Raw genomic sequence first — 13,981 nt, forward strand, 5'->3', positions numbered from 1 at the left:
GTCTTTGTAAGATGGTGTGGCTAATTGTAACCTTTTTTACTCCTTAGACATGTCAAGTGTGCCAGATGCTGTTGCCTAACAAGTGCAGTTACTGTGCTCATCAAAGAATCCACGCTCACAAATCCCCTTATTGCTGCCCAGAGTGTGGTGCCATTTGCCGGTCGGCATATTTCCAAACCCATGTCAAAGAGAATTGCCTGCATTATTCACGCAAAGTTGGCTACAGGTTTGTACTAAATACAGAGAATGGGAAAAATGCTTCACAACATTTAATACACATTGAGAGGAAAGGGCAGTGGAGGGGAGGGGGTAAATGAACTTCAGATCATTTTTTTAATCAAAGGAATCTTTGCCACAAGCTTCTTTTGTGATCAGACAGGGTAACAGTTTTAGACCTGCAGATGCTGATAAGGTTTTATCCTCCTCCTACACATTCTCTTCTACAGTGCCTTCAGGAAGCACATGCTTTATAGAGAATTTGAAGATGAACGTTCTATGTCAAAGTTGCAGGGAAACGAGCTTGGATAGAAAAATTATAAATATCTGGATTTTAGCTGGACAATGGGGCCATGCTGACTGGGAGATTCTGGGAGTTGTAGTTGGGGGGGAGTAACTGAGTAAAACTTGTTTGGTAGATTTCTAAGTGATGGTAGGCTTGCAAGAGAGCATTGTTTCATGTGGGGCATGAATAATGATTATTTAACTACCTTTATGGCTAATAATAGTTACATTTTAATTTGAACACACTTTAAATTGAAGAAATTTTGTTCGGTATCCATCATAATGCTGAAAGTTTTGTAAATCTTAATACATTTGAAAGAGAGCCTCAGTTTTGTGTGTGCTTCATTGGCTCTCGTCCAAAAAACAGAGTTGCCGCTAGTTGGTAATCCCCCCCCCCCCGCACACACACACTTTTTCTTCCCCTTATGCCTCTTATATGTGTATCTGGCTTCTTTATAGATGGTTGCTTTTACATTGCATTAAATATACGTAGGTTGCTTTTTGCTTCTAACCTACTTCTCTCTCCAGTCTAGAATTTTGATCAATCATCCATGATTGCCTATTTATAATTTCAACAAATTGAGGTTCTCTTTTCTGGTATAGAGGTAGCCTGAAAAATGAAAGAGGGGTAGCCCACATGTTGCCAAATTGAGTCTCGGCAAAAGGAAAAAAGACACCAAGTTTGGCTGTGAATAGATGGTTGCACTTTTTATTTTACATTCATAATAATTTTTTTAATGAATCCCAGACCTCCTGTTGATCTCATAAGCACTTAAAAGTAGAGTGTGCAGTAAAACATTACAGATCACTACATTCTATTTTGTTGTTGCATTCCCAAAGCACAGAAGCTGTTAAAATAGCCTTGAGCCGGATTTAATCTATTCCAGCAGAAGGGAAATATTTAACAATAATTATAGCCTCAGGCTCTTGCTTTGGAAACAGTATATTGGGTGAATTATTCTAAGAATGTATACACAATGCTGCATTTCCCCCTTATATTGAACAACTGGAGATGATTGGTAATTAAAAGAGGAAGGATAGAAAAGTCACACACACACACACACCCCGCTGCTGACATACTCTGAGTCACCAGTCCATCCAACATAGTGTGACCTGCTCTGACCAACAGAGTCTCAAGCAGAGCTATGTTTTCTCCAACTCTTCTACCCACTGGAGGTGTTCCTTGTCCATGGGAACTCTGTTTATATACAGTGTTAGGCAAAAAGAGAGGGGTTCCATGAAATCCGTTCTTCTCTTCTCAGTGCACATGTGTCTTACTAAACCAGTGTCTTAATAAGCCAGTAGTTGTCATTATTGCTTGAATTGCAGTGTCAACCAATTAAACTTCTTTCTTTTCTTTCTTTTTATGTAGAGTGGTCGCAAGCTAGAAGCTTTAGCAACCTTTTCATTCTGATTGTTTAACTGCAGTTGGAGACAGAATGTTGCTCTGTCCGATTTAATTTTTTCATTCTCTTTTATACCGAGTGACAGTATTGCATCCTCAGAGTTCAGTCCTGCATTTCTTTCTCCCACTGAATAGCCAGACTTGACGGGTATTGTGCAATATATGAATTTCCCTACTTTCACTATTCCCTCCAGGCCACTACCAAAGGATTCACTGAAGAAATCTGGGAAATCTCAAGGTTGCTTGTTTGTGCAGTGTTTAGCTTAACAGCCTCTTTCTCTTTGTTTCCTTTTCTCTCTCTCTCTAGGTGCACTCACTGTGGGGTTGTCTTCATGTCACAAGCAATGCTGAAAGTGCATATTCATGAGAAACACTGTGAAGTTTTCCACAAGTGTTCATTCTGTCCCATGGCCTTCAAGTCTGCAGATAGCACCACTGCTCACATCACTAGCCAGCACCCTGCAGAACCTCACAAGACATCTCAGTAAGTGTCTTTCTGGGTAAATATTCACACTGTCCACAATAGTTTGGCAGTTTCCCTTCCTTACCCAGTTTGCCATCTACATGTGCTCTGTTGTTTAGGCCCTTTTGTGCAAGATTATCTATCTCTATATTATACACACACACCCAGAAAACCTCTCTTTTTCAAAGAGCAATTTGAGAGCAAACATGTTGGTTGACTTGCCTTATAGAAGAATGTTAGTAATTGGATCTGCACCCATTTTCTTTGAAAGAAATCAAGGGTTACATAAAAGTCTTGTATGCTAATTATTGCTAAGATTAAATTGTGCAGCCATCTGTTCTTAAAACTCTGTTCACATTTTTATTTAAGCAAAGAGCAGTTCATCATAATGTGTTTGTTAACATACAGTATATCTTGAGAATCAGCTCCCTATACAATACCGTAATCATTTAATTCCTTTTTAATGTACTTTTTTTAATTGTACTGTTTTTAATGCTGTCAAGCCACTCTGAGTCCCAGTCCTGAGAAAAGAACGGTTTACAAATAAATATAATAATAATAATAATAATAATAATAATAATAATAATAATAATATAGCAAAGTGATTAATCACAAACAAACCTGCTTACAATACCTCAAGATGGTTTAGAAACTGCACCCAGTTACATCTGTACACATCTGCTAGTGGATCTGAATGCAGTGAGGTTTTTTATTTATTTGTATTATGGTTTTCAGGTGGGATGTCTCTTATTGTTGTCCTGTTATTATTAGCACTGTTTTTTTATTTATTCTAACATTCATTGTTTTCGTATTTCATGTTGCTCTTAAGAGTGGTTTATGGTATAAGAGAGCCAAAAATTATTTTAAATAATTAAAAGAAATACATTGAAAGCAGTAATTCAAGCTCTAGGAGTTCTGGGCCCAGGAAGTGTGGCTGCATTAAGCCACAAATTGTGAAATCTCTTTTCTATAAGAAATTTGGTTTTATATGTAATGCCCCTTAAAGCCATGATTTAAGGGTTGTCATTGTCTCTGTTGTCGAAAACACTTGCCACTGGCCTCACTGACTGAAGATTTATGGGAGCTGTATGTATTGGTTTCTAGGGGAACATGTTTTATTTATTTCTTGACAGTGCAGAACATATTTTCTTCTTAAATAACATTGATTTCTGAAATAGGAGTTTTGTTTTGTTTCACTGGTCTGTTTGGGGGAAGCAGAATCTTATTGTGAATATAATTTGTTCCAGGGTGATCTACAAATGCTCTTGTGAGACTGTCTTTAACAAGAAGAGGCTTCTGCAAGAACACTTCCAACAAAATGCCAATAGACTGATGGTAGGAGTGTTCAAGTGTCCGCACTGTCAGCTGGTATATATGCAGAAACTTCAGTTAATGCAGCATGTCAAGGTTGGTTGCCAAAGATTATTCCTTGCCTGCACAGAACAAGTAATCTATAATTTGAGCAAACTCTCCAAACAACGAGACCATGATTTTTAGTCCCATTTGGAGACCCTCCTTATGGTTTACTACCGTATATACTTGTCTATAAGTCAAAAAAAAATGCTAAAATGTTGGTCCAAAAATCCTGGATAGACTTATAGACGGGTAATGTGGCTCAGAAAAATGGCGTCCGCAGCTCTTTTAGATTTCTTTGCAGCCGAGGGAAAAGCAGAGGGTGTCCTGAAAGAAGTGCCGCCCAGTTGCTGCAACTGTGGAGGTATCCCTGCTTGCCTCTCTATCTGTTTGCTCCATGGGGACAAAAAAAAGAACTATCCCCATCTGCTCCTTTGCTTGTGTATTTGTTTGGGCTCTGTATTTGGCGTTTCTTCCCTTTTAAGAGCAAATGAATAGACCCTTCCCCTCTCCCCTTTTTCTCAAGCCCTGGGTGGGAGAGGCCAGCTTAGCTGAGTTCAACAGACCGGCTGTTTTTTAAAAGGCAGAAACCAACACTGGCTGCAGCCCTCAAACAGTGTTTGGAAAAAGGAGACGGGGGAAATATCTGCTATTTTGCTGTTTTTAAGGGGGCAGAAACTAAAGAAATTATAGCAAACGTTACTGTTCCATTTTAACTGATTTGGCTGCCTTGTGTTGCATTCTGGGACTTGTAGTTTAGAAAGGGGAATTGGGAATATTCAGCCAGAGAGCTCAAGCAGTGGCTGGGAAAAGGAGGGGGGGGGAAGTATTTTTATCTGCTGTTTTTAAACCTAAGACTCACTGGAGCTGGAGAGTCCGACTGAGAGGGAGGGAGCCTCTCTTCAACTCTTTTTTTCTCCAAAATAAGAAAATGGCACCTCCTTGAGCTAGATTGAGAATTAAAGGGATGAGAGACAGAGAACTGTGGGGATGTGGCAGCAGTGATGGCATTTTGAGCACCTCACAGAGCACCAAGAGCCAGGGAGACCATGGCAGCAGCACAGAGGACAGGAAAAGAGATTCCACCTCAACATTAGGAGGAACTCCTGACAGTAAGGGCTGTTCCACAGTGGAACACACTCCCTCAGAGAGTGGTGGAATCTCCTTCCTTGGAGGTCTTTTGCTGGATGGCCATCTGTTGGGGATGTTTTGATTGTGACTTCCTGCATGGCAGAATGGGGTTGGGCTGGATGGCCCTTGTGATCTCTTCCAACTCTATTATTCTATGATGCAGAGGTGGTGGCTGCACCCTTGACTTATCCACGGGTCATATTAAAATCCATAATTTTTGGCCCCCAAACCTACCCTCGACTTAGACTTGAAGTCAACTCATACATGAGTATATACGGTAGTCTGAACGTAACTATAAGCTGCAGTTTTATCAAACCAGAAAATGATGACATAAGCCATCACAATAGCACACAAAAGATAAGAGTGACTGCCTCAGCAGTACCCAATTCAGACTCCTCCAGACCATAAAGTCAGTTTTATGTTTTCTGCAGCAAGTACAACAAACATATTATTCTGACAGAATCTTAAACTAAACGTTTTTTATGTTGTGGTGGAATAGAATGTGATGTGTGAAATATATCATGTTGAGTTTAATCCTGGCTATGTTAAGTTGAAAAAAACTTCCTAAGTAGAATGGTTTCTTGCTCTTTTAAAAATAAGGCTGGCCAACTTCTCTTTTCCTTGGTATTTGTCTTGAGGAATGTTACTTTTGAAAGCTGACACTCAGTTACTTGAATTTTATTCATTAGAGCGTCCATGGAGTCCCTGATAATCCTGAGGACCTTACTAGCATCCGACAGAAGGCAGAGACAACAGCTAACAGTAATATCCTCCCAATTTCAAAGGAGCTGTCAGTAATCAATGGTACTTCCCAGACTTCTTTGGCCACAAAAGATATGAGTCCAGAATCAAAGCCCAAGCAAAAACCTTGCAATTGGACTTGTCGGGAGTGTTCACAATTGATCCCTGATCGAGAAACCTATGTGTCTCATATGAAGAAAAGCCATGGAAAGGTAAGGTTTCCATAAAAACTTGAACTCTGTGTTTTTATCACTCTTCCCACAAGCTTTATTTAAAGTACCAGTAGCCCTTCAGCAGTCTCATAATAGTATGAGAGCATAGGTAGAAAGAAGAGAATTGAGGGGTTTTCCCTCCTCAGGTTGCCACAGAAGCATCAGATTCAGAGATAACTTTAAAAAGTAGGGATGGGGAATCTGTGACCCACCATAGGACTACAGCACCCATGTCCCTCAGGTAGCTATAGCACCCATGTCCTTAAGGTAGCACAAACTACAGCCAGTCACAGTGTAGTTATAGTCCTGCTGATGTGGAGGGAAACATGTTCCCTCACTTCCACTTTAGCATATCATTTTGCTTCTTTCTCTGTATGTGGTGCTATTTTAAAAAAAAAAAAAAGGTTTTCAATTCTGAGAAACTGAAAAAACACAAACATTTTCTGATTTTTCTCCACCACAGAACTGTAAGATTGATCATTTTACAGGTGGGCAACTTTGTGGTTGAGAAACCTTGACTATCTCAAGGCAGGTGGTAAACGGATGTCTGAGGTTTGCTTCATGGCATACAAAAGAGACATATTTATAGCCTGTCTGTTTCACCTGATAAGCATAGGGATGTTAGAAGAGGGGGAAAGTGACCCTTAGGAAATATGCACACCTGAGAGTTTTGATTGGCCAAGACTCTCAGGTAGGTATGTTTGCCATATGTCTACAAAGATACATCTCATGAATTAGACAGATGTAGCCAATACTTTGTAAGAGCATGTATCTTCTTAGATTGCATGAAGTGACATTTGGCCTAGGTTATGACCCAGATTGTGTAGATCCAGGCCAGTTGCTGTTCCCGGGACTACCGTTTTACAGAAATCAAGCCAAAATTCAGAGACAACTTCATTTTCACTTCAGAACTAAGTCTCAGTTTCTTTCTTAGAATGTGAAGCGATATCCCTGTCGACAGTGTGATCAGTCATTCAATGCCACCAATAGTCTACGCAGACATATTCGCAATAATCACGATACAGCAAAGAAAGTTTACACCTGTTGGTAAGTATGCTACATTTTAAAAATGGCACTGTGTGTCTTTCAAGCTACAAAAGTGTTATATGTAGTGGGTTACTTGTTGCTTCCTGATTTGAGATGTACAAAACTGAGGGACTGTGTGCTAGCTGAAGTAGAACTTTAGTTTTTTCCAGCTAGATTCCCTGATAAGAATGTAGTATGTCAGGCATTAATAATGAAAGCATCAGATTGTATCTATTTCAGTTTGTGCTAACCTTGTTTGGAGCAGGAGTGGAGTACCTGAGGCCTCCAGCTGAATGCCTTTATCAGCAGCCTGTAGAGAGCAGAATGCAGAGAAAAGCTTTGTGTCAAAAAGAGGAGTGCTGGAACCATGGTCGAATGCTGGTTGGGGGGACCTACTTGGAGGTGGGAGACTTGCATTCAAGTCATAAAACTAGCCTTTGGCATTTCACTTGCTTACTCACAGGCTCATTGTTAGAATAAAATGACTTAAGAGCACATTTGCTATTCTGACATTGGAGAAAAGTTAGAATATGAACGAGACAAGGCATTTCCTGAAGGTCTACTGGTGTCTGTTAATTGCTAAAATGGAGATTCAGCTGTACAGGAGCTTTTGACCTCTGATTAATAATAAAGTGCCAAGCAAACTTTTGATCAAGTAACCAGTTTAGATGATGGCTGTAAAACCTATGAATTGGCATAAAGATACTTAACTGTTAGATTTTTAAAAACTCTCCGTGCTACTTTTTAAAAAGAAAGCTTTCTTCTTCTTTGTGGTCTCTGCAAAGCATACAAAATTGCTGCGCAGGTGCAGTATAACCCATTTGTGTGGAATCGCAGATGACCACTCGAAGAACTACAGTTACAGGTAAGCAACCTGTCCTTTAAACCTAGGATATGGAAAGTATGGCTCCTTAGATGTGGTTGGGCTCCCACTAACCCTCCTCATATATTGGCTAGAAGTGTTGAGAAGTGGCAGTCCAGCAATATCTTGAGTGCAATACATTATCCCCATGGGAGTTCCACTGGTTTAAAGTTTGAAGAAGAAAATGCTCCTCTCCCCTTTTTACTAAAGTACAGCTTTAGGAATGAACCAGACTGAGTAATGTTGAGCAGGAAAGTGAATTTTGCTGTTTGCAACGCAATGTACTGGAGCAACACAATGTACCTTGAATCAGATGGTTTAGTCTTCAGTTTCAACTCCTACACTTCACAGACAGCATGATGGTTACAATTCCCACCAAGACAAAGACAAAACAGATCCTTGTCCCCTGTAATCTCTTACCTTTTCTCTAGAAGGGAAACAGTTCTTATTGTCTCCCATTGTACAGATAAGATCTAGGGCTAAGGTCACCTTTGTTGTCTCGGGAACAGAATATTCTTTGCTACTCATCCGTGGCTCTTGGCAATGAATCCTATAAATGTGTATATTTGACATGCAGATTTTTGTCACAGTGGTTCAGCTGTTCTTAAATATTGCTTAAAGACTATCCCATGAACCATATCTTTTTCTGGAAGCCTACGTCAACTCACAGGTTCATATTTAGAGCCAACTGTGTTGATTTGAAACCTGGAATTTTTTGGGAGAGCCACTGTTGGATAGAATCAAAATATAACATGTGAACTGGGCCACTAGGAACAAGGGAATAATGGGATGTGTGGGCAGAATTAGATAATGGATAAGCAGTTGTGTCCCAGACTGTGTTAGCTGCCTGCTATGAAATTGGCTTTTTTTTAATTGAAGTCCTTTGAAATGACTTTTCATTTAGTTGGATTTAATGTCATAAGTATTTGATAGAATCATAGATAATGACTTTTTATCATGTGTTTTTATCTGCACTTTTTAAAAATGTTTTTAATCTTGCTCTGAGCTGCCCTGAGTAACAGTTTTTGGGGAAAAGCAAACTATAAAACAGAAAACAAATTGATTTGACCATTAAGTGGAGGTCTGAAGGCAAGAACTGAAGGACAGGGTGGGCTTTTATTGAAGAGAGTTAGACAACAGGGTTGCTTAGCTCTTCTCCTGGCCACTGATTTTCTTGCAGCTTCCCACTCCCCAATCTGGGTTTATTTCTACATTGGGTTATCTGGATAAATAATGAGAGAAATAACAACAACAACAACTTATTTATATGCCCCCCCCTCCCTGTAGGATTTCCCCGTAGCGGGGTGTGTGTGTGTATGTGTGTGTGTGTGTGGAGAGGAAGGACTGAAAAATGAAAGGGTTAAATTTTGGACAAGTGTAAGTTGATACTGTTTGTTTTCACCGTGCAACTAGCCTTTTTCCAAACCTCACCCAACATGGATACCCAACATGGAAATTATAGTCCCAAATTAATTTGTCTGGGTTCTGAGCCGCCTTACTTATTCCTGGTCTTGTTTCCTTCCTGGAAGATCTTTTTTTCTTTTACATTCTCGTTCTGGGAAATGAAGAGTAAACATATTTTTAAAAATTCCACAAAGACAAAAGACTATAATTAGGATATAATTTAATTATTAGATTTTTTTCCCCACTTGATAATTTTTTCTGGGTTTGTTTGTTTTTGAAACATTTAGGTTTTAGTTGCAATTATTATTTTTCATCTGTAGATAATGTATAATATTAATAAATACTGATAATAGAGAATTATTTTTAAAATAACATCTAGTTAGTCATCAAGTTGAGAGGCGACACATTTTTCTTTTACAAAAAAATTAGTGGCTCTGAAACAAGGCACAGGTTTGCAAGGTCCTTTGCTTTTGTTTGTGGCTTCATTCTTGCTTAGCACTTTAGTACTAATCGAGTTTGGCTGTAACTTCTGAATTGGCAAACTGAAGCTAGCAGTTCCCATGGTTTCCAGTTGTGTTTTGGAGGATTAATATTAACCATACTTAACTGTTTCTGACATTACAGCAAAAGCTGGTTGAACAGCAACCAGTAACTTAAAATGAAACTGAGCATGAAGGAAGAATGTGGGCACGAGGGAGGAATTCTGATGGTTTGCAAGTTTGAAAAGCTAGTTCTGGTGTATGAAAAGTTACTTTTGAATTAGCTCCTCCCCCCCCCCCCACAGAATCCCATAGCCACCATAGCTGGGGAGAACTTGGGAGTTTGTATGCAAAAAATAAGCTTTCCCATACGCAGAAGAATCGGTCAAATTGAACCTAATGGTCTTCTGATTTCACAGAGTTGCCTAAGCAAAAAGACAGCCCCTCTCAGTCTTAACTTTCAAAATGCTGATAGTGAAGAAGGCAGAAGATGGAATGAGTGCTAGCAAAGAATGAGAGCAAGAATCTACTAATTGCATTATCTTGCTTTGTATTTCTTTAAGGTACTGCACAGATGAAGTTCAGACATTTCCGCAGCCATCTATGCTGGAGAGCCACATCAGCCTCATGCATGGCATCAAAAACCCAGACCTTTCCCAGATAGCCAAAGCCAAAGCTCCGGCGGAAGACTTGACAAAAGTAATCTGCAGTGCTTTCTTTAAAATATTGAGGCGGGTTAGCTAAATTGCTTTCTTTATGGCTTTGCCAACCTTGTTTTGCATCTGCTTCTCCTACTTGTGTGGATTGTGGAATTAATTTCCAGTTTTCTTTTCCCATGAGGACTAAATCCTTTTTAGATACAAATTAAATACAAAGCTGGCTCCTGAGTTTCAAAGGAACTCTATGACCCCCTGTGAAAAAAAAGTGTTTCTTCATTTGCCGTGAAATTTCCACTATGTTCTTTCTAAATTTTCTGGACATATGGCTCCTGTAAATTAACTATGGCCCTCACCAATCCCTTACTATCATTCACAAAAGCCTTTAATTATAGGTTGTCACAAGAAACACTTTAGATATTAGATCCCAGATAAGCCTGTTTGAAACAAATGTATAATTTGAACTTGCCTGTTGTTGAGAATGCAGCTCTTTGTAAAGATGACTACAGTTGCCCCTCTGTTTTCGCAAGAGTTCAGTTCTGGGGATCTCCTGCCACATAAACGAAAACCGCCAATATTCAAGACCCATTGGCTTGAATGGTGGCGGGTGCCCACGGTCACACACCACAGGCACATGCCCCATTTTAACCCCTTCCATTTGCCGCTCACATATAAGCGAGGAACGCGGATCCTAAGTTTTCAAAAATGGAGGGGCAACTGTTGTACCAAAACTGTCCAAGTTAAATGAAATCCTAGGCACTGATATCAACAAGAGGCACAAGAAAGGTTGCTGAGGAAACCAAGTTTATCTTGACAGTAAAGTCATCTAAGGAGAAAATGGCCAGGCACATTTTAAGAAATGATAAATGGCTTTATCGTTGTAAATGTAAATGTAAAATAAAGGATAGGGAATTTGGCGGTGGAATGTCTTTTCCATAGGGTATGGCAGAGCCCCCATTTTATCCCTCCCCTCAAACAAATGCACAGGCTATGTAAAAATATGTTCCTTAACCACATTAAAGGCTATGTGTGTTTCATGACAAAGGGAGGGGAAGGCTGGACAATGGTTATTGAGCATGATGGCCATCTCTTTGTATTGCACCTTTGGTGTAGATCAGTGCAGTAAGGCCATGTCTTGGTTTCACAGGCAAAATCTCCAAAGAGAGTATCTGCAGATGGCTTGGATCAGATGGAAGCTACACCATCAGGATCTGGAGATCCACCAGCAAAAAAGCTGAAAACGGCATGTTGGAAGTGTGCAAAGTGTGGGTTCACAACAGCAGCTGAGACTGAATTCCTGGAACACATACCTCGGCACAAGTCAGACAGCTCCACTTACCAGTGCCTGCTCTGTGGTCTGTGTTACACATCTCACATCTCTCTGAATAGGCACCTCTTTATCGTTCATAAAATAAAGGATCCAGAGGAGGAAGAGGAGGAGGAGGAAGAAGAAGAAGAGGAGGAGGAACTGGAGCAGAGAGATGGCAAAGAGGATGTAGAAATGGAGACAAGTGAGAATAGACTTGTAGAACATAATGGTGAGACAAATATTGTGGAAGAAGGAGACAGTTCAAAGAGCAAAGACTCTAGGGGTAATTCTGTGTCCTGTAGCATAGAGAAACCCAGCTCTCAGAACAAACATTCAAAATCTCCAAATATTTAAGAGTGTATTTTTCCTCCTCAAGGTATTGAATGGAGGAGCGGGCGGGGTGGTCTTAAATGTGCTGTTGATTTCACAGAATGGCCACTACATTCTGTTCACATCAGTTAGTAAGGGAAATCAGAAACAAAACAAACTGTCACCATCTCCATAGCTCTGGTTATGTAACAGATGTGCGAGGGGGGAAACGAATGTCTCAAGAGGATGTTCTGTTGAATCATGTTTGAACCTCCAGAGTAAGGAGCACTTTTCTGTATCCCCCCCTTATCCCACCTCCCCAAATGGCAGGAGCACACACCTACCGCTCAAGAGCCCCACCCAGCAGCTCATCCACGTTTCCCCCCTTTTTCATAAAAAAAAGCTTTGCCTTCGGGTTTTGTTGTGTGTGTTTGTTTTTCTCTTCATGGTTCCTTGTCCAGATCTGCCAGTTACTCTGTCTGGATCACATAGGCCTGTGTTAACTCCTCTTGTCACGTATATCTCCTGAGCCTAACCTCCACCCCACTCTCCCCACTTCACAACCTGGACACTCTTCAGCTTTCAGACACTCCACAAATACAGTCAAATTACTTTTAAAATAGTCTCTTCATAGAGAAGATTCTTTCGACAACGGTATATGCCATTCTTTTTTCTCTCTCTCCTTTTGGCAAGGAAGGGGTTGTGTTTTTTAAGTTTTGCACAAATGAATTTTATGTTCCTTTCATGTATACATAGTCTGTCTTAGTGTCAACCCATATAGTAGCTGCACCATGGCAACAAAACCCCATCAGCTTTCTGGGTTTGGAAGTGGATTGGGTTGGACTGGAACCTTTTTCCAAGCAAAAGCAAAGGTTGGTCTGCTTGAGTAGTTGCCACGCGCATAGAGAGAGACTGAAAATGTCTTATCTGTGTGATGACTGTAGGATGCCCTTCTCTACTGAGTGTGCGTGTGTGTGTGTGTGTGTGTGTGTGTGTGTATATATATATATATATATATATATATGTGTGTGTGTGTGTATATATATATATATATATATATAGTAAGAATGGAGGCACGGATGTATCCAATGACTACAAGAGGAGTAGGCAACTGTGTACCTCAGGGTTTTTTGTGACTGCAACTCTCATAATTCCTCATAATTCCTAATGGGAGTTGCAAGCCAGAACAATCTGGAAGGCCACAGTTTCCCACCCCTGGTCTATACGAAGGAAGTGGGGAAGGTGCTCCTCTAGCTTTTCTATTATCTACTAGGCTTTGCATATTGTTCTTTATATCTCAGTCTGTTCTCTTGCTGTATCAGCAAGATTCACCCTGTAAAACTTTCATTCATGAAAAGGCACCACAGTGTTCTGGGAGGAAACATCTCTCTCTTTTTCATCACAACCCCCATGTACAGCAAAAATCAGCCTCCTGTTGTGCTTTCAGCAGAAAAGATTTGAGGATAAGAGAGCAGCGAGTCCTGAAGAATTTTGCTCCAGGGGAAAAAAATCACTGCTCCATCCTCTTCCAAATGCACCTGCTTTTCTAATAGCACATCCCTTCCCTCCCTGCCTCTAGTCTTACTCATTTGACTGAACTGACTTCTGAGATTTCCTCCCACAGTCTTGCATTGCATCATGCTCCCCATCTGTGCATTCTCCCCCCTCGTGTGTGCTTCTCTCATGCTTCGTGTAACATTTGCTTTTTTTATACAGTTTTTATGTTTTGAATCGGAACCCTGCTCATTGTTTACTATAAATAATTTAAAAAGAAAAAAACCCTATTTATCTTATTGCATATGAATTGCTCACTTTCTCGTCTGAACGTGTTTTGATAAAACCCTTTGTATTTTTTGATACTGTGTACATTTTAGTCTAGGGAATGTTTTACAAGGTAGCCTAGCTATAGTAACAATAGCAGGGGTGGGAAGGGGGGCGTCCCTCCCAAGCCATCACATATCTATTTAATCTGCAGTGGCATTTGTGCCTTGCTATAATGTTTACTTCAAAGTATTTCAAATAAAACCATCTAACAATGTGTGGCTGCTGAGCTCCATTCTCTAATACTGTGCTTCTCCCCAATGCAAAGGGGCAAACCTTCCTCAGGAGGCACCAACGAAAACAAAAAGG

General features: G+C 40.2%; 2 protein-coding genes across 8 annotated transcripts in view; both read left to right on the plus strand.

Annotated features, from left to right (window-relative positions):
* Nucleotides 1-12,812, plus strand: part of ZNF592 (zinc finger protein 592) — a 45,051-nt gene extending 32,239 nt beyond the window's left edge. For 2 of the 3 annotated variants that reach the window (XM_042475636.1, XM_042475635.1), the window contains exons 3-9: nucleotides 48-226; nucleotides 2,214-2,390; nucleotides 3,617-3,776; nucleotides 5,543-5,806; nucleotides 6,741-6,853; nucleotides 10,141-10,276; nucleotides 11,381-12,812. In XM_042475636.1, coding sequence (XP_042331570.1) covers nucleotides 48-226; nucleotides 2,214-2,390; nucleotides 3,617-3,776; nucleotides 5,543-5,806; nucleotides 6,741-6,853; nucleotides 10,141-10,276; nucleotides 11,381-11,896 — 1,545 coding nt within the window. In that variant the 3' untranslated portion in view covers nucleotides 11,897-12,812. The other variant, XM_042475637.1, reaches the window with a different exon arrangement.
* PATL2 (PAT1 homolog 2) overlaps nucleotides 1-13,981 on the plus strand; it is a 741,315-nt gene that overhangs the window by 513,169 nt on the left and 214,165 nt on the right. The gene's annotated exons all lie outside the window — the stretch shown is intronic.

This window comes from Sceloporus undulatus, chromosome 6, assembly GCF_019175285.1.
Source record: "Sceloporus undulatus isolate JIND9_A2432 ecotype Alabama chromosome 6, SceUnd_v1.1, whole genome shotgun sequence".
NCBI classification, from domain to species: Eukaryota; Metazoa; Chordata; class Lepidosauria; order Squamata; family Phrynosomatidae; genus Sceloporus; species Sceloporus undulatus.